The 20,746-nt window shown below is 49.1% G+C and overlaps 1 protein-coding gene and 1 long non-coding RNA gene across 5 annotated transcripts in view; one reads left to right on the forward strand and one right to left on the reverse strand.

The window, feature by feature from the left end:
• The window catches only part of TNRC18 (trinucleotide repeat containing 18), a 129,114-nt gene extending 110,705 nt beyond the window's left edge, over positions 1-18,409 (reverse strand). For 3 of the 4 annotated variants that reach the window (XM_083711201.1, XM_083711200.1, XM_083711199.1), the window contains exon 1: positions 14,739-14,955. In XM_083711201.1, the coding sequence (XP_083567327.1) occupies positions 14,739-14,940 (202 nt within the window). In that variant the 5' untranslated portion in view covers positions 14,941-14,955. Of the gene's footprint in view, positions 1-14,738; positions 14,956-17,926 lie in introns of those variants that run through there. The other variant, XM_083711202.1, reaches the window with a different exon arrangement.
• A 460-nt stretch (positions 18,410-18,869) lies between these two features.
• On the forward strand, positions 18,870-20,336 carry LOC310831353. The gene is made up of 2 exons (XR_014557797.1): positions 18,870-19,104; positions 20,196-20,336. It is a non-coding gene; the product is annotated as an uncharacterized lncRNA (long non-coding RNA).
• Positions 20,337-20,746: the final 410 nt, after the last annotated feature.

Below are 20,746 nucleotides of genomic sequence, written 5' to 3' on the forward strand. Positions count from 1 at the left end.
GGCATTTTGCACTCATATTTATTTGCCTGATTAATTTATAAAGCTGCCCCATAGCAGAAGGACTCTAGGAAGGCAGAAGAGTGTAGTGGTTAGAGGGTTGGAGGAGGACCTGGGAGATCAGGGTTCGAATCCCCACTCACTGGGTGACTTGGAGTCAGTCACAGCCTCTTAGCCTACCTCACATGGTTGTTGTAGAGATTAACTGAGGAGGGAGGTGAACCATGGAGAAAAAGGTGGGAGAAAATTGCAACGAATAAATAAGCTCTTCCGCCAGGTTGAGATGTCGGGCATCTAGAGATCTCCATTTGGGCACAACTGGACCCACATCAGCCCCTCATGACTGGAGGCAGCAAGAAGACCCTGGATGGGCCATGCATGGCGTAAGGCTAAAAGCCTGGCTTTCTGGCAGCCAAGCGCACCTGCGCAATGGATCAGCTCCTTCCGGCTGCTGAGCTGGAACCCCCAGATCCGGCTGCTGACCTCGGGACCCCTGGTTTGTAGGACACAAACAGTGGGTCTGAACTAACCCTCCCTGCCTTGGCCCAGATAGCAGGTGTGTACACAGAGAGAGAGAGAGTTATGTGCACCGATTTATGCATCTGTGTACATTAATAAAGAACTGGGCGCGACGCAGACATGAATTCATAATGCAGACAAACCGCATCTCTCTGCCGTACGCACTTCCACACCCACCGCTGCTTTCACCTCTGTTATGCAAGGCCATTCAAAAAAATGAAAGGAAAATCTGAGTAGTCCTGACTCCCCAGAGGACAGGCTGCCTTGTTCAGCCTTTTGTGTGTGTGAGTGTGTGGTTTTTATAGAGAGAAACAACAACAAATCCATCCAGGAATTACATTTTGCCAACAAGGCTGTAACGTTTACTAGCCAATAAAGCTGCGTTTTCCACAGCTCTCCCTGCAACATTCCAGCTGCAATTGTTTGTGGCCCAATGGCTGCCGAACGAAGAGTCATTCGCTCGCAGTCGTGGTTCCACCTTGCAGAACCTTCCTCCCTGGTCACCCGGAAGCCAGTCAGACTCGCCACAGGCGAGCGCCCAAAGGTTTGTCCAAAGGCCAGAATAAGGCATCCTTTGATCTTTGGAAGGTTGTGCAATGCGCCAGTGCTCTTTGGAAGGCTGGTTCTGCAGTTATGGCTGGAAAGGGGTTTCCACACTGCCAGTTTCTCCATACCTGCTCACTGTACGTAAATCTAAGCACACGGAAAGAAATCTTTTCACGTATTTCTACAAGAAGCAACAATCAATATTGATCGGAACTTTGCTTTGTGTCTTTCAACATACAGTGGTGCCCCGCAAGACGAACGCCTCGCAAGACAAAAAACCCGCTAGACGAAAGGGTTTTCCGTTTTGGAGGCGCTTCGCAAAACGAATTTCCCTATGGGGTTGCTTCGCAAGACGAAAAAAATCTTGCATCCCCCCCCGCGGTTTTTTTTTCGCTTTTTTCGCCCTTTTCTTAAGCCGCTAAGCCGCTTATCAGCTGTTCCGCTGATAAGCCGCTTAACAGCTGATCGCTGGAAGCCGCTTGACAGCTGTAGCGCTAATCCGCTAAGCTGTCAATGGGCTTGCTTCGCAAGACGAAAAAACCTCTATACGAAGAGCCTCATGGAACGGATTAATTTCGTCTTGCGAGGCAACACTGTACATATATTGATGATCTACCAGAACTGTATCACTATACAACAGAACCCAGAGAAAAATACTGATCTTCCTCATCCACAGCACAAGACACAAACCCCTTTTTCCTTATGGGAGTGAGAGGGGAAAATCCACTCCTTGGTTATATCTGTTATATCTAGATAATTAATAATAATGATAATAATAATTTATACCCTGCCCTCCAAGGCCAGAGCCAGGTTCAGGGCGGCTAAAATTTCAGTAAAAACATAATTGCCGGGGGGGGGGACCAATTTAAAATACAGGTTAAAATGAAATTTAAAATGCAACCTCATTTTAAAAGTCGCTGATAAATCAAGACCATAAGGGGAGGGAAACCTAAGGGTCAGACTGAGTCCAAACCAAAGGCCTGGCGTAACAGCTCTGTCTTGCAGGCCCTGCGGAAAGATGTCAAGTCCCGCAGGGCCCTAGTCTCTTGGGACAGAGCGTTCCACTAAGTCGGGGCCAGTACTGAAAAGGCCCTGGCCCTAGTTGAGACCAATCTAACCACCTTGCGACTTGGGACCTCCAAAGTGTTGTCATTTGTGGACCTTAAGGCTCCCATCAGCCCCAGACAGCCCATCACCAAACCTTATTATTATAATCATTATAATTATCAGGTATTGCTTTATTTATTACCCAACCTTCCCCCTAAGGTCCCAGGGCGGGTTACAGCATTAAAAACAATAATTCTATTTCCTTGCTAATTGAGCGGTTTTAAATGTGTACTGCATATTTGACATCCTTAGTAACGTTTGATTTTGAAATCTTTAAGATAAATTCATTTTAATTTCGCTGCGTTGAATTCTCTGTACTTGACCTTCGCACGTAATAATCCCACTGCTTTTTCTTTCTTTTTTTAAAAGGCACATAGACATCCATTGCGGCCACCATAACCTAGGTTTAAGGTGCCATTTGGCGATTAGCTTATGCATTTGAGTTTCTAACACTGGTCCAAACACTTTGCAACTGCCCTATGAATAAAGGTTGCAGCATTCGGGAGTCGGGACGTGTTAGATAAGTGAAGGGGAGACATGATAAACATTTATGAAGTTATGGACAGCTTGGAGAATGTGGATAGAGGGGGGGGAATTACCCCTCTCTCATAGGACTAGAACTGCTGGGCATCCCTTGAAGCTGAACGTTGAGAGGATACAGAACAGACAAAAGGAAATCCTTCTTCACGCAGCACAGAGTTTAATTGTGGAACTCCCTGCCACAGGAGCCAGGGCTGGCCAACTTGGATGGCTTTAAAAGAGGATTGGACAAATGCAAGGAAGAGGAGAGGGCTATTGAGGGCTACTCCATCCCCATCGTTCAGCCCGGACACTGAGATCCAGCGCCGAGGGCCTTCTGGCGGTTCTCTCATTGCAAGTAGTGAGGTTACAGGGAACCAGACAGAGGGCCTTCTCGGTGGTGGCACCCGCCCTGTGGAACACCCTCCCTTCAGATGTGAAGGAAATAAGCAGTTATCCTATCTTTAAAAGACATCTGAAGGCAGCCCTGTTTTGGGAAGTTTTTAATATCTAATGCTATGTTGTTTTTAACACTGAATTGGGAGCCGCCCAGAGTGGCTGGGGAGACTCAGCCAGATGGGCGGGGAATAAATTAATAATAATAATAATAATAATAATAATAATAATAATAATTTATTATTATTATTTGCCAGAATGGCTCTGCTGAACCTCAGAGGGGCCTGGGATGATGATCTCAGGGTCTGGCTTGGTTGCTATGGGGAGAGGCGGTCTTTGAGGTGTTGCATAAACTTTATCGGACAAACCATCACTTTGAACCGGGAAACTAACTGGGAGCCAGCAAGGCGAGGTCAGAATTGATGTTACGTGCTCAGGCCATTGGACTTGCGAGACTTTTTATCGCTTCGTATTTTCAAATTTTCCGTGTGACTTACAATGCAACAAAACCTACTAAAGCAATAATATCAGAACAATAACAGCGGCGGAAAAGAAACATGTTGCTAAAGCCTGGACTGAGCGACTGTAACAACAATCTCATTATAGCTGCCCCACCAGGTCTTCCTGCCAGCAACTCCCTTGCCGGAGCTATTTCAAGATCAGCATGCTAGACTGGAATTGCCAACTTACAGGGCTAGCCTGCTCTTGCCGTCTGCCGGATCAGACCAAAGGCCTGTCTAGCCCGGCCTTCTGGTCTAGGTGCCCCAAGGGAAGCCCACACGCCAGCAGGACCCAAGTTCAAGTGCTGCAACACACTCCCCCCCCCTCCACTTGTTAGCTGTCGCTCAAGGGAGAAGGTCGGGGTCAGTTTAAGGAGTTGGCAGCCCTATACTCAACTTCAGTGGTCTAAACCACTGAGCCTCTTGGGCTTGCTGATCAGAAGGTTGGCAGTTCGAATCCCAGCGACAGGGTGAGCTCCCATTGCTCTGTCCCAGCTCCTGCCAACCTTGCTGTTTGAAAGCACACCAGTGCAAGTAGATAAATAGGTACCGCTGCGGCAAGAAGGTAAACGGTGTTTCCGTGCGCTCTGGCACTTGTCACGGTCCTCGGTGCGCCAGAAGCAGTTTAGTCCTGCTGGCCACATGACCTGAAAAGCTGTCTGTGGACAAACGGCGGCTCCCTCGGCCTGAAAGTGAGATGAGCGCCACAACCCCATAGTCGCCTTTGACTGGACTTAACCATCCAGGGATCCTTTACCATTACCTAACTCAACTTCAGATCCACAACACACAAACCCCTCTGTTCCCTAAACTGTTCCTGAGAGGAGAGGCAGGCTTAAGAGGACCTGCCCATCATTTGAGGCGAAATGTCTTGCTGGGTGGCAATCGCTCACCCTGAGATAGAAAAGCCTCTCTTTAGAAACATCAACAACTGTGACTGTTTTCAAACACCTACATGCGCAACAAATACTGTGGTACCTCTGGTTGCGAATGGGATCCATTACGGAGGCCCGTTCACAACATGAAAAGAGCGCAACCTGAAGCACCGTATCTGCACAGATGTGTGGCATGATTTGGTGATTGTGCGCATGCGCGAAGCGTGTTTTAGTGCTTCTGCGCATGCACGAACGGCGAAATCCAGAAGTAACCCTTTCCAGTACTTCTGAGTCACCGCGGGACGTAACCAGAAAGAACGTAACGTGAAGCAAACGTAACAGGAGGTATGACGGTTGTCCAAGGTTCCTCTATGGCTAGGAGTGCCTTTCATCAGCCTTGTCTGGTTTGCCAGCTATGGCCATTCCCAGACGGGGATAGGCTGCCCACCGCAGTGCACATGATAGGAACCTGGACTGCTGCAATGCGTTCTATGTGGGGCTGCCCTTGGGCCTGGTTCAGAATCTCCATTTGGTGGAGACTGCAGCCGCTGGCTTGCTGATGAGAGCATCAGGCAGACAACGTGTCACACCATTGTTTTTAAAAAAATACGCACTGGCCGCCCATCTGGTCGCAATCTTTTATCTGCCCTGAATCTGTTGCATCGAGGGAGCTGCCTGCTCCCTGTAACCGTCCCTTGCCAACAGTCTGGCTCTTTCGACCTGTGGACATTTCCAAGCAACTTTTCAAAAGGCATGCTGCTGAAATCCAAGCAGGGGGAACGAAGGCATGTGTCGCTGTGGCCAAAGCAGGCAATAAGTCTACTCAAGAGAGTAAGACGCTGTTGCAAACTGCAACATCCTTCTGCCAGGTCCGAGCCAGAGAAGGTAAACGTCGCCTCTGCTCTCCCCCCCACACACACATTATTTGCAGCCCCGGCAGCACAAAGGCCAGCCTGTTCCCCAACCCAGTCTCTTTACAGGCTGCTGTTCTTGGGAAAGTTAGCATTAAAAATAAATTCGGGGAAATGTGAGGCAGCTGGTGGGGAGTCTCCTGCCAGCAAGGCCATCTTCCGCTCCCAACCCCCCACCCCACCCCCTCGCAACACACACAAACACACCCTGTTCACCGGAGGGGAGCGAACCAGAGGACTCTACCTAGAGACAAGGCTTGCCTGGCAAATCTCTTCCAAAGGCAGGGTTTAAAATAACCAGAAAAGCTGCAGCAGCACTCTGCTATTTTTAAAAAGAGACATCTATTAGGACTGGGAGACCAAGACACGACAGTCCTTTTCTCCAGCTGGAGCTTGCATTTGGATGGGGCTGCTAAACACACAAACACACACACACACACACTTTCTCCCCATGATTTTCCGCGTCCCATAACTTTAATGCAAAAACTAAAAGGGGGCCTGTTATTTAATTATTATTTTTTTGCCAGGGCAGGGGAAGTGTGACTGCGGGGTGGGGAGACGCTTTAGGAATAGAAAGCAGCTGCAGTCATCTCAAATGGAAAAGTGTCAAAGCCAACAGAGTGAGAAATCCCTTCCCCACCAGCGACAACGCAAGTTTAAATTGCTAATGGTGATTTTTGGAAAAGAGAGCAAGGAAGGTGCTTTTAAGAGCGGCTGAAAACGCTTTACCAAGGACAACACACAAAGGTTTAGCCAGAGATCTCCAGAATGTACCCCACTGCACATCCAACATGCAACAGCTGATGAGAGAAAAAGAATGTCCGAAGGGTAAAGCTGTGCCCCCTTCGGAAATGGCAGCTGACTATTTTTCCTACACGATGAGGACTTGAAGCTTGGTTGTCTTCTTTTTTTAAAAAAAGAGCAGGCATTCTGTATATTTGAATCAACCCTCGCTTGGGATAGGAAGCAGGGAGAGGGGGTGGGGAATTGCCAGCCAGCCAGGCAGGAAGGAAGAAATCAATACCCTACATGTTTTTACTACGTCCTTGAACATAACCTGCACATGGTGCTGGCTGCCTATAACCGCTAAAGCAGTAGTTTTCAACCAGTGTGCTGTGGCACCCTGGGGTGCCTTGAATGCTGGTCAGGGGTGTCGCGGTCAACCCTGGCCTCTGTCCCTCTTGCCTTCCCTCCCTCCTCTGATGCCCTTTCACATCTCTGCCTCCCAAAGGCTTGCACAGCTGTTTGTTGCAGCAGCCCCGGCTCCAAGCTCCCCAGGTGAATGGTGCCTCTGGGGCTGGTCAGGGGGTGCTGGTTGCCAGGAGAAGGAAGCAAGCCAGCGGGCGAGGGAGCCCAGCCAGCCCACCAGCCCTTGCAGTTGGGAATGGACAGACAAGTCCCAAGTCCCTGTGGGGCAGAGTGAGGAGGCATCTCTCCTTAGGGCAGCTCAGAGACCAGGGGCGGCTGCCCGGAGGACGCCCAAGGAGAGGGGAGAGGAGAGGAGGCTCAGGGAACCCTCCACAAAGGAGTGTGTTCGAAAAAGGGTGAGAAGCTGCCTGCTCTGCAAGCAAAGGGTGAGATAACTGGGCCCCTGAGCCCTCCAGGGGTGCCACAGAAAGAATGTGGTTGGCCAAGGGAGCCGTGGGCTCAGAAAGGTTGAAAACCTCTGCACTAAAAGGGCATAGTGCACAAAATAGTGCACACTCCGGAAATGATCTCTTTCAGCTTCTGCCTTCTGGAAGAAGGTACAGGGTCATAAAGACTAGGACTAGCCGCCTGAGAAACAGTTTCTATCCAAATGCGATTTTGGTTTTAAATGCAGTGTAAGGTAGTCTCTATGGAAGTATATTGTATTTTTAAAATGGGGTATCAGAGTTTTTAGGGGCTAACCAGGTTGGGATAGCTGGGATAACAGGCTTGTTGGTTTTGAATATCTTATGTAGATTTTTTTTTCAATTTTGTTATTCTGTATGGGACAATGACAATAAAGACTATCGTATCGTATAGTATACAGTGGTACCTCGGGTTAAGTACTTGATTCGTCCCGGAGGTCCGTTCTTAACCTGAAACTGTTCTTAACCTGAAGCACCACTTTAGCTAATGGGCCCTCCCGCTGCCGCCGCACGATTTCTGTTCTCATCCTGAAACAAAGTTCTTAACCCAAGGTACTATTTCTGGGTTAGAAGAGTCTGTAACCTGAAGTGTCTGTAACCTGAGGTACCACTGTATTTCTATTCCTCCACCCCTTCCCTTGTGCCTCAGGTGCAGATTGCTGCCACACTTAAAACTCAAACAACTCCTCCAGCTGCAACCTTCACCAACCTGAGGCTAGGCAGATGTTTGGGGTAGGAACCAAAGCTAGGCTGGGTTGTGCTCCAAAACATCTGGAGAGGCCCCCAGATGCTGGTTATCTTCGCTTGGAATGGAACCCAATGAATTTGCCTGCATCAGCAGGTTTTGGCGATTTGTAAATGATGTATGGTACTAGGAGCTATTTGGGAGTAAGACAGGGTGGGTGGAAATCAAACAGGTGCACATCTAAATATGTGGCTTCAGAGGAGGAGGAAGGCAGCCAATTCAGAGTGTGTAGTTGGGCTCTCCAAAATTTATTCGGTGGGCTGATCCAGCTCTCCCAAAAGAGGCTGAGCTCCTGAGCCCTTCCTCTGTTGCAATTTATACTGCAAGCTGCTCGGGGCAGGGGACTATTGCTTTCTCCACTAGTAAGAGCATAAGGACAGAAGAACAGATAGCCCATCTAGTGCAGGATCGTGTTCCTGCAATGGCCAACCAGACGCATCAGTGGGAAAATAGCCAGCAGGATTCAAGCAGAAGAGCAACTTTCCTCTCCTGCAACTGAGGTTCAGATGCAGCGCTGCTCCAACCGGCTAGGAGCCATCAATCGCCCTCTCCTCCTCCAGGAATTTGTCTAATCCTCCTTTAAAGTCATCCAGGAAGGAGTTCCACAGTTTAACTACAGGCTGTGTGAAAAAGTACTTGCTTTTATCCGCCCTGATGCTGTGAGCATCATTGGCCCAAGAGGCTGTCGTGCTCCAGAGCGGCCCAGCAATAGAAGCCAGGATGATGCAACTGCTCCTTAAGAGTAACAGACGCACATTTAATCCGCATCCCACACAGGATGTGATCTACACCAAATGTGTCAGCTGGACTTTCAAAAGACTTCCAGCAGGGTGCCTAGGAACTGTCTCATTGGAAGGGACCCCAGAGCATCGTCTAGTCCAGCCCTGCCACAAAGCAGGAATCTCAACTAAAGCACCAAACTCTGCTTAAAAGCCTCCAAGGAAGGAAAAGTTCACCGCCTCCCAAGGGAGTCAAGCAGCTCTTACTGTCGGAATCTGATGTTGAATTGGAATCTCCTAACTTGAAGCCATGGGTTCGAGTCCTACCCTCCAAAGCAGGAGAAAAGAAGCTGGCTCCATCTTCCTTGTGCCAGCCTTCGAGATATTTGAAGATGGCACATCTCCCTCTCAGCCTCCTCTTTTTCAGGCTCCAGCTCCCTCAACCATTCCTCACCAAGGACTGCTGAAGAAGCTTAGCAGTCGTGGACTGAGAGGGAGGAAGGTCCTCTGGGGGAGAAGACCATCAATGGCTGCTATATTGTCCGAGGCAGCAATGCTTCTGAATCGCAGTAACCACTGGAGGAGAAAGGGCTCTGGGTGCTTGAATTCTGCTTGTGGCAGGATTTCCAATTGGAAGACTGGAGAAATACCAACTAAAGAACACTGGCAAGAGAAGTTGATGAACTATGCAGAACTGGCAAAAATGACAGAAAGGCCAAGAGAAAAAGACAACAGAGACTTTGAAAAAGATTGGGAACCATTCCTATTATATTTGCAGAAACAAAGAAAGGCGATAGACTTGATGGCAGGATTTAAATAAACATCCACATTATTAGCATCAGAAAATGTTTAGAAGATAGTGAAATAAGATGATGTATTTAATTTTATTTTTAGGTTTGAAGTTATGTTATTAATAACCTTTTCTGTTAAGAGATAGCAAAGCGGGTGAAAATAGAAACAAACCAGAAACGCAAGTTGGGGGAAGCCTTGGAGGGGTGGGAGGGAGGGAGGAATATATAGTAAACGTTAATAGTTTGAGATGTATGTACAGTAATGAAAGAAAATGAATAATGAATTTTAAAAAATCCTGCTTGTGGGTTTCTCAATGGGGCATCTGTCTGGCCACTGGGAGAGCAGATGCTGCACCCCATTCGATTTGTTGCAGAAGCATAGAATTGTAGAATTGGATCTCCAAGGGTCATCTAGTCCAACCCCCTTCCATGGTCACATTTTGTTTCCTCCATCAAAATGGTGAACTGCTACCCTCGGCTACTCTACTGGTGCAATGCAGGCCCAAACTGTAATGTGTGACATTAAGTGGGTGGGCCTTCATGGACACAGATCCCACAGGAAAATCTCTCAGGACAGCACAGAGGAGACACTCTGCACTTCTCAGCCACTTCAGGAATGCACAAACCACTCAGCCTCAGGCACCCCACCCATCGCAAGGTTGCTCCATTTTGGCCTTTCCATCTGGGGAATCTTCCCTATTCACGACCCAAAAGAAATGTGACTATTCTTACAAAGAAAAGGATAAAAGGGCACGAATCGTGCCAGATCCATTTCCAGAGGTAAGCCGTTTGGGGCTTGCCCCTAAGCCAGAGAGTTTGTTTTTTTAAAAAAACCTTTGTTCGTTTCCACCCTCCCTTTTCAAAATTTATTAGTTTCGAAGGCAGCAGCTTCCAAGAACGCAATTAAAAACATCGGATAAACACCACCAGAATTTGAGTCGCAGCAAAGAAAACTTGCAACCACAAGACACCATCAAAAGCAGCAAGGACTTTGTGGTTCTTCCCCCCCACACACACACACACACATTAAAAGCAAATAAAATGGTTTGGCTCTGGGTGCCACCACAGAAAAGGCCCTTCTCTGCTTGCTTGCTTGCTTGCTTGCTTGCTTGCTTGCTACCTGCCTGCCTGCCTGCCTGCCTGCCCTCTGAAGGTGGGGGCACCCACAGCAGAGACACCAGGTATAACCTTACAAGACAACTGGGTTTATAAATCCTTTAAATACCCCACAGTCCTTCTCCTGTGGCTGCGCTCCAGGTGTGCAAGAACTGAGAACAACTTTGCAGGTAAGTGAGCAGAAGTTACTGGCCCACAACTTTCTAATTTTGAACTCCAGACAGCAGAAACACCATTTTCCATCACGCAATCGGGTTTTGTTTCAATTCAGCAAACTTACTGTATCATGTGTATCTTCAAAATCATAGCTTGGGCCGGGGGGGGGGGGTGTGTGCTTAGACAACTGCTACCAAATCTGTGCGTATACACTCACATATATGTTTGTAGATTTTATAAATCTATATAAAATACACACACAAACTTTTGTAAAAACTTCCCAGCTGCTCGCCTGGAAGCTCACGCCTGTTCACCAGTGGCGATCAGAAAAGTGGTTCTTCACAACTCTGGTTTAGAACTGTCAGATCATAACCGGAAAAGTGGGCAGGCAGAGATCAGACTAAACTGAAAGTAGGCTAAAATGGTTCCGGTACCCTATCAGAAAACAACCTCAACATAGGATATACAGAAGCATGCACAGTGAACGTCAGCGGTTTTCTTCAACAGATTCTAAGAACCTCTCCAGCAGCTATGAGGCCTCAAGAAAGAATTAAATGCTTAAAAAAAAAAAAGTCCATGTGAAAACAACAACCCTGAGTGTTATTCTCAGCTTGACTTAGTCTGGACAATGAGTTCACTTTTTCAAAGATTAGAGATTGCCCTAGGAGGGGGGGGAGGTGTTAAATAAAAGGGTGTTTGCTCATGTGCTTAGTTTTATTGCTCTTCATTCTACACCCCTTGTTTTAGCACCTGGAAAATTGGCGGTGCCACCTATTCAGAAAGCCAATAAATCTTCCCTCTCAACTCGACCAGACTTCCTTCTTTGCAGATGTTGGCAATCAGGTTTGCAAATTTTCAAAGTCATTCATTCCATGTGGGTGAGGTTTCATTATTGCAAAACTTGTCACCCCACCAACCCCTCCTGGTAAACTCCAAGTCACCTATGCACGCCTAACGCTTTCTTCTCTCTTTTTTCTATGAAGGAGGGGGGGAGAGAAGGCAAACACACAGCAGTGCATTGTAGTACAACAGTGTGTGTGTGTGTGTGTACACACACACATACATACACACACATTTGCCTTTTGCCGGCTTCCAGCAAGCCTCAGCACAGGTTTTAAAAGGGCCAGAGAGATGGCAGAATTTGAGGTTCCTCATCGAAGGAAGCACCATTTTCCTCCAGTTTTGCAACGGAATGCCGCACATCTGCAGAAGGCTGCCAGCTGTTTTTAAACCTAGCCCATGCTCTGGGTGGATTGTCTGATCCAAGTATTTAAAAACAAAAGGGGGTGGGAATCTAATTTGGGAAGAAGAGGAAAGGAAGGGGGGAAGAAACACCAGGCAGCTTCAAAGTCTTAGACCTTAACAGGGAAGGAAAAACGCCTAAAGCACTCGGGGAAAACTGCAAGGAAAAAACCCAATCAAGTTGGGAACGAGTGCTGTTGTTTTAAAGGGGTTCGGGAAGGCTTAGATTCCTCTCCACACAGCAGTTTTCTGTCTATGGGTTTTAAAATATTTTTTCAGAAGACCAGCTACCGCTTGGCTCTTGCACAGATACCCAACCGCAAAAATCCATCCCAAGCTAAAATGAGCACATGCCTGCAGAGGCACTTTTTAAAAGGTTCTGGCCATGGCTTAATGCTCTCCTGGATTTTGTATCACACACATGCACAGACATAGCCCACTGTGCCCTCCCTCCTTCACCTCCAGAGGGCTAGAAAGAAGTCCAGCAACAAGGAATTTCTGTAAACACTAGAACTTTTCATCTGTTTCAAATTGCATGCACACACTTGCCCTCACACCCAAAGATGGCACTTTAACTTCATTGCAGAACAATCCATTTCTCGCACACAAAAGAATTCCAAGAGAAGATTGCAGGAGATGGGGGCATTTTTTCAGAAAAGAAAAGAAAAAAAAGATGGATCCTACTATGCAAGTTTATTCTACCTGAGAGCCAAGAAATTAATAAATAAGCACAGGTTTTATCCGCCATTAGTGCATTTAAGAGAAACCCAGGTTTGCTTTGGGCACATGGTAAACAATTCTTTTCTTTTTTAATCCTGGCAGCAATTCTTTTCAACACTTTCTCTTTTTTTAAAAAAAAAAAAGTTAAAATCAACACAGGCAAACACTGGTAACTAACCAAACACAGCCAGCTAAGTTCTGCGCAATGTATATATTTGAAGACGGCAGGCCCAGTAAGATAAACAGACTTTAGCAAGTCAAAAGAATCTTTGGATATTTTAAAAGGTGCCCAGAAACAGGGAGGGGGGAGGGGGCAGTGTCCCTCCCCCACAACATTCTTCCATATTATTCTCCACCTCTACAAATTCAAACCACAAGATTTGAAAAGGTTTCTTGTATTATTCTCCATGCATTTAAATAATAAGCTATGGCAACAAAAAATAAATAAATCCGAATCTCTAGTAACAACATATTATTTTGCAACGGAGATGCAAAAAAAACTTGATCCACAACAGATGTCATTCAAATCTTGCAAGGTGAAAAGAAGAAAAGTTTGGGAAGGGGAGAGAAGAGATTCTAAAAAAAATGTCCCCAGCCATCTGTCAGCAATGCCTGCAAACCCAAAGTATCCGTAAAACTTTGGAGGGGCTGCCAAATGGCTTTTCTAATCGGGCAAAATCTTAAATCTGCCCCCCCCCCAGAAGGAAGGGAGAAATCTTCTTCCCTCAACCCCACTTTACGCTTTATGTTGGGCAGAGGGCAAAAAACAAACCAACCCAAAGCGATTGGAACATTCAGTGCTATGCAAAGTCACAGAATCCACACTAGGCAGTCATCAGCAGCAAGAATAAAACTGGCAATAAGAGAACAACTTCCAGACTTATTTAAGGCAACAGCCGCCACCGCTAGAGCCGACCATCAGAGGCACCCAGTCTCCCAACACAGCCCAGTTTGCACAAATATCTCAGTGCGGGAAAAGGTGTGGGAGAGAGGCACCGGTGTGGTACAATCGCTCCCCAGATTGTAAAGGGAAGGCTTTCCTTGCCTGTATTTATTTAAAATACAGGCATTTTGTTCAAGGGTTCAAGTTCAGCTGCACAGCCAAGGAAGGCCTGTTCCCCGCTGCCAGAAAAGGGTGGGATCCTGCGGGTCTAGAATTCCACAGGTCTGGAATGCCGGCTTCTGCCAGGCCGGCCAAGATTTATGCTTCTCGGCTGCTCTTGAAAATGTGTGTGATGCTTTGTGTATGCTTGGGCGGGGGTGATTTCAAGAAATCCTGATGGGCCGACTCCTCCGGGAGAAGAGGCTGGCTGGAAGGGCCAAGGGCACCCCAAGCCAATTGCTCTATGTAGGGCATAGCCTTAAAAGATGGGGGGGGCTGTGCCCTTATCCAAAGCAGCCTGTCTGGCATTATAGGGCAGGTTCCTATCAGTTCCAAAGCTTCGTCCTATTGCATTTATTTTATCAGCGGTTGGAGGGCTGTTCCTATGGGACCCCCAGGTTTTCTGGCTCAGGGGACCTACAGCCATGTAGAGAAAGGGGTGGTCTGTTTTGCAGAGAGGGGGCACAACAGACTACAGAGTATTCCCAAAGCCATACAGACTATTTAAGCAGAATCGCTTTTGGGGGTATTTGTCTGTTTTTAGGAAGCAGAATTAATGTGTCATCTTTATTAAAAAAGGGGGGGGGGTTGATGTGGACTTAAGGCTGCCAGGCACTTCTATAAAGCCCCATCTCGAATTATTGGGCAGAGGGCTGCTCCCAAGGGAGCCCAAGGTTTTATTTTGTTGAATTCATTTTGGGGGGAAGGGTGCTGAGCATGCCCAGGTTTTCTGTCTTATGGGGCCTTCAGTCATATGGGGAAAGGACAGATCTGTTTGGCAGGGGGCTTAGTCTGTTCTTAGGGTGGGGTGGCAAACAGACTGCAGAGTATTTATCCAGCTATTTTTACTGCTATTTAAATGCAATTGGGGAGGGGGGAACCAGCCTGCTAAGGGATTGTCAATTTTTCGGAAAGCGGGATTATACAGTATATTTTTGGAGGCTGGTAGGGAAGGAAACCAACCCAAATTTCCAAGCTTGGTACCCCCTAAAGGGTGGGGGGCATTTTGAAGGTAAATTTGCAGAGGAAGGGGCAAAGATGGACACACACCCCTTGTATCGGCCTTCCTTCCACCCCCCACCCCCCCCCCGTTTTCCTCTCCCCCAAATAAACCTTCCTCTTTCCCACCCCCCACCCCCTCTCCACGTCTGCGTGTCGACTTACCCGCGTGGGAATGGAGGTTGAGTCCGGCGGCGAGGTACTTGGCGGGGCCGAGGGGCGCGGGCGGCAGTCCAGCCGCCAAGGGGGCGAGCCGGGCGGCGGCGGCGGCGGCGCGGTGGTGCCCGTCCATGGCCAGGCCCGAGAGGAGCGGCGGCGGCGGGAGGTGGACGGCGCGCGGGGGCCCGCCGAGGTCTCGCCCATCCATGCTGCGCTCCCGCCGCCGCCGCCGCCGCCGCCGGACTCAGCGAAGGCGCAGCGAGGACAACAAGCGCCGCTGCCCGCGCCGCGCGCCCGGCCGCGCAACCATTCTCCGCGCGCGCGGGGCTCCGGCTGCCCAGGCGGCCCCGGACGGGAGCCTGCAAAAGAAGGCGAAAGGCGCCACTTGAGTCTCGCAGAAAGGCGGCGGCAGCTCGAGTTTCCCTCCCAGACCCCCACCCAGCCCCACCGAGGGGTCTCCAATTGGCAGCGGGAAAGGAGAGATCGGCATATATATATACACAGAGAGAGAGCTGCCTTTTTTTGCGCCTTCGAAAAAGGCGAGAGGAGAAAAGCAAGGAAACAAGGCTTCTTTACTCACAAGTAAACCTCGCGAGGTGCAATGGGGCTTACTCCCAAGGAAGTCCAGCACTCCCCAAATTTTAAAAAAACAAAGATTCGTCCCTGGAACCCGAGTTCACATTTTGAAGACTTTAAAAAAAAAAAAATTAGAATATATTCGTTGTATTTTGTTTGCAGGGGGGAAATGTGTGTGTGTGTGTACAAAATAAAGACTTTTTAAAAGTTAGGGAGGTTTCTCCCAAGCGGCTGTTTACTCGCGAGTAAGCTCCTTCGGCCTGCAATCGAAAGCTGCCACCGCTGCCGGTACGCGCCCGTGTTCCCGGGCAGCCAGCTCCGATGGGCTGAGGCTTACTCTCGAGTAAATAGGCGCAGGATCGTGCCCCAGCCCCCCTTTCGGAAGCAGAGAGCTAGAGTCCTGTTTAAAGTCGACCGGGCTTGCTTCGGAAAGAGACAGAATCAGGCTGGCGTTCAGCGCGTTTGGAACCGCAGCTGCGCGGCCCGATCCGAAACGCCTTGGCTGAAAAGGACTTGCTCCCCAGGGGTGGAAAGGGCTCTTTAGGATCGCGCCCTTAACCGAGACACTTTCCTGCCTCTCTTGTAACCTCGGTCATGGGGTGGGGGAAGATATGAGGAATTTAACCAGACCCACCTTCCTTGGCTTCTAGCTGTTATCTAAAAAGGACTGTCTTTTAAAATCCCGATTGGTCTGTTGTTTTTTGCCCTCTCCCTCTCCTCTCACGTTTTGCCTGGACACCCTCTCCCTCCCCAGTATCGATTTTGACAAATCCTCATTCCTTCCCCTCCATCTTATCAGATGTGGGTCGACAAAAATGTAGAAAGGGCGGCGGGTGGGGGGCTGGGAGCTCCTACTCGCCCGGAGGCGAAAATAACCCATTACATATTTTATCATCTTCTTAGCCCTGGAAAAGTATTTAATGTTTAACCTTTTACGCACACGCTGCAAGCTGGCCCCGATAAGGAGCCCGAGATTTCTTCATGCCACTTGGGCAGAATGGCTCGGAAGGAAAATGGGGTTTTATTATGATTATTATTGAGGAAGCCACCAACCCGGTTCGGTTTCCAGCGACGACCTCCCTACACTGGTTGGAATTTAAAATAAAATAAAGGTTTCTTGCGCTCTCCTTCTCTGCGAGAAATCGTGCTAGTTTCCTTCCTAGGAAGCCGAACTGACTGTCTTTAAGAAGCAAGGCTGCAATCCTCGCCCCATTTTCCCAGGAGTAAACCCCACTGTCTTCAGTGTCTCTCCGGGTTCAATGGGGCTTAGTCCCCAGTAACACTGGCAAGAATAACCATTTGTATCCTCCGTCTGGTTACTCAGCGGGGGTCGCTTCCAAATCAGGGGACAGAATTTTTCTCTCCAAAAAATGAGGCTCCAATGTCTGCCATTAAAAAAAAAAATCAACCATGCCTTCTTTTAAATGAGGAGGAATGCAGAGAGAAGTTTCCAAAGTATTTTTGGTTGTTTCCCTCTCCCCCGCCGCCATAAAATATTCCAAAATATTTAGAATTCAGCTCCCTGAAAAAATGGAGGGAGTGGAAGAGGGACTTGTTGGAAAATGACTTTCTTTTTCAAAGAAAAGCTATTCTCCCTCTCTCCAACCCTGAAGTCATTCACCAGCTGCCTTAAAATCACACACAAAAAAAGAATTTAGTCGATGTTTTAGCTCTCTGTTCCCAGGGGAAAATATCGCCTTGGAATTTCCTCAGACTGGTTCTTATGAGCTGGTTGAAGAGAACGCAGTGTTCAAAAATCCCCGTTTGGTCCCTTACTAGGTTTAATTAAGAGTTTCTTACTTTAATCTGGGTTTAGTTAAAACTACCTCCCTGTTTATTAGACAACACCCACCCCAATCCAATACACGCCGCTGAAATAGATACAAGATTGAAACGTTTGTTCCCATTTTCTTATAAGCCACGAGATACAGTAAATAAATCGGCGGCTTTGCATTTTAAGGATATAAAGGGCAAATGGTCCGTTTGTCCATTTCAATTGCACGTATTGGGGTTTTTTTTGGGGGGGGGAGCCCTTCCCCCTAACTTCTTTCTCTAACCTTCAATTTTTTTTCTTTGGAGAGGGAAGGTTCTTGTTTTAATTCCTATTTGGCCTTAATATACAGAAACACACACTTTGGATTCCTGTGTGAGAGATATGGGCACACTTTTAAGATCAGATGGGAATGAAAACCAGACCACCGCATCCCAAACATATATATATATATTCGGGGTGCGGAGGGGCCGGCTGTGCGTGTACAGAATTTCATTTAATGCCTTTTACTTTCCTTGATCTCAGTTCTTAACCCCCCCCCCAAAAAAAAAACATGGCTGGACTCCTGATTTTAATTAAAAGCAGCCTAACCGAAAATGCCTGGTTCTTGGGTTCTCTTTGCCACGGAGAAGGGGGCGGGGAGGAGAGACCAAATCTGGGGCGCCCTGGTCCGGAGAAAAATTTGGAAAGGAGGGAAAGTGGAGAGGGGCGATGGGGGAGGGGGAGGACCCGGTCCTGAAATTGCCCTGGGGTTCCCCCCCCCTACACTACTGAGAAAGCTTTTTTCCCCCCTCCCCTCCCCTCCCCAGAGACAACTTCCCAAGTCAGCAAGAGTTGCAAAGCTTACCTTTCGGAAGGAGTTGTATTTTTAATTTTTATCTAGTCCTCTTCTTTGGCATTCTTCGGCCAGGTTTTCTCGCACCTGGACCCCAACCCTCCCTCCCGTGTTTCAAAAAATTAGATCCACAACCGGGGTGTTTTGGTTTTTTTCCGGGGTGGGGGCTGCAGCGGCCTTCCTCCCCCCTTCTTCCTCTTCCTCTTCCACTCTGAGCATCCAAAAAGGTCCTTGCCTGGTTCTCCTGGGCTCCCCTCTCCACCCGGAAAAGCGGCAGGTCAGGCGGGTTCCTCGGCTCGCGGCTTTCACAAACTCGGGTTCCCTCGTCGTGTGAACGGGTCCGGCTTCCTCGTAAGCTCCAGGTCGGCGCCTTGTCGGTCGGGAGACTTCAGGATCCACACATATACAGCCCGGGCTTGGAATAGGTGCAGTCCACCAAAAAAAACCCCTTTCAAGTTCCTCTCCGTGGATCTCTTAAAAAAAAAAGAAAAAAGAGGGGGAGGGGAGAAGGGGGGGAAGCCTCTTTAGCAATGAAACAAGCATTGTTCCTTGCATCCCGCCCCCCCTCCGGGCCAGCCAGCCAAAATTTCATAGTAGGCCTCCCCATTGGCTGCCCCGCCCGCCACTCAGCCTCATGTAAACACTTTGGCCCGCCGCCATCCTTATAAAGCCAATTATGGACCGAGCGGGGCGAGAGTGGGGAGGGGAGGTTTCAAGGCTCCCCGGCGGGGAGGGCTGAATGGGCGAAGCGGGCGGTGGGAATTCAGAGAGGCGGTTTCAAGGTGTCCCCCCAAACCCCGGGGTTGGTTTTTTTTTTTTTTTTTGCCTCTGGTCTGCTCTGGCTGATCATAAACAGAAAATCGGGGCGGGGGGGGGGAGCTGCCATCTCCAACCCTCCCCCCCAACCCCGAGGGAGGGGTTGCAAGCCGGCCACCCCACATTTCTTTCGGGGAGGGGGGGTGGGGAGACTAGTGGCCCCCGGAGCGATTTTGTCGGCCCGGGCGGGTTGCAGCGCCTAGGAAGGAAGGAGGGAGGGAGGAGTGTCTGTTCCGCTCTGCATACTTACTCGGAAGTAAGCCGGCCTTAAACTCCCGGGGAGCAAAGCAAGCGCAGCATCGGCGGCCCGAGCCTAGGCATGTTTACTCAGGTGTAAGCTTCCGCCATGTAACCCCCCAACCCCTCCTCCGCAGGTAAGACAACCGGGGACGGGGGTGGGGTAGGTGGGTGGGATGGAAACCACGCAGCAGCTCTGCAGCGACGGCGGTTTACTCGAGAGTAAGGCAGCGCGCTGCTGCCGCTTGCCCAGGCTTGGGAGCAAAGCGGCCGGGGGTGGGGCGAAGGCGCTCGGTATGGAGGTGCAGCTTACATCCGAGTGAAGGTGCGTGGATCGGGGCCGCAGTTTAGAGGCTTTATTTGGGGGTTCGTGGGGGGAGCGCACCGGATCTATCCTTTCTGGGAGTTCCTATGGGGCAGAGCCAGGGAAAGCTGCACACACACCCCCCAGACATTGGGGCGGCCGGGGGTCTCGGAGCCTGATCCCAAACCCACAGCAGCGCTCCTCCCGTTTTGCCAGAGTGGTTCCCCCCCCCTTGCAATCCGAATTAATACCTTGGGGAGGGGTCGTCCCTCCGCCCCGGAGTTGCTCAGCCCTCCATCCTATTCCCCCCCCCCGGCCCCAACTACACTTTTCAGGGACTTCGGATTTATCCTCACCCCCGAGACGGGAGAACCCTGAACACTGGCCTTCTCTAGCTTGATCCGCTTTCACGCCGCTTGGTTGTGTCTACACGATCTCTCCGGCCAACAAACATCCCAGGCCTGGTCTTGGGAGCGCGCTGCTGGCGAGGATATTTGCAGTTTAGGTCTGGAAACCTGGCTGAGGGCCTGTGCCCTTTGGCGTGGGAGTAATGGCCGGTGGACTTTGGGTCTCACTTCGGAGTAAACGGAGCCGGCTGTCCGGAGTCCAGTTTGGACTCTTCCTCCCCGCCCCAACAACCTCATTTCGCTTTGCAAAGCAGTTGAACCAGGCGACCGGAGGGACAAACTGGTTGCCTTTATAAACCGAATTGGCAGGTAATGTTTCAGATTTAGACATACTTTATGTATGTATATATACATAAACGAAAATCAAAAAAGATCCTAGTTCCTGTTTTCGAGCTTGTTTTGCGTCAATATGGTAATTTAGCTGTGATAACTGCATTGCTAGGGAGATTGAGCTAGTTGATCCCTGGAGATCCCTGTGACCCGGGTACAATTCTAGAATATATTTTTTTTGCTGTAGCGGATTAAACTCGCCCACCCCGCAAACCTACCCGAAGGAAAGAGATCTGGAAGCTGCGTTTGCTTGGTCCGGAAATTTATTTTGCTTGTGTGAATTAAGAGTGTATTTGCAATAATAATAAAACATGAAACAAAACAAAAATCGCTTTTGGACACTCTTATTTGCCCCTGAATGGATAGAGGGAAGGGAGAAAAATTGGAAGGGGGGAGGGCAGACACCCTACTCTTACTTAATTCCAGTGTAAACGTAAAAAACAAAAACAAAAAAACCCACCTAGCAGTTTCAAACTGCCCCCGAAGCTCCAGCGAGGCAGTTTCTAGGCCGCCCTCTTTGGGAAGGAGAGAGCGCGGGGGGGGGGGGGAGAAAGCGACCGAAAATAGAAGCCGAAGAAGAAAAATGCAAACTTCTTTTAATGGTTTTTTTTGGGGGGGGCGGGGGGGGGGGCGTTAAAACGTCGCGATGCAAAAGGAGATAGCAACAAATAGCCAAGCTTGGTCTCTCTCTTTCTCTCCCCCCCCCCCCCCGGGCTAGTGAAGGAGTGACGACTTCGC

The sequence above is a fragment of the Podarcis gaigeae genome, assembly GCF_964106915.1.
Source record: "Podarcis gaigeae genome assembly, chromosome: 14".
In the NCBI taxonomy this organism is placed as follows: Eukaryota; Metazoa; Chordata; class Lepidosauria; order Squamata; family Lacertidae; genus Podarcis; species Podarcis gaigeae.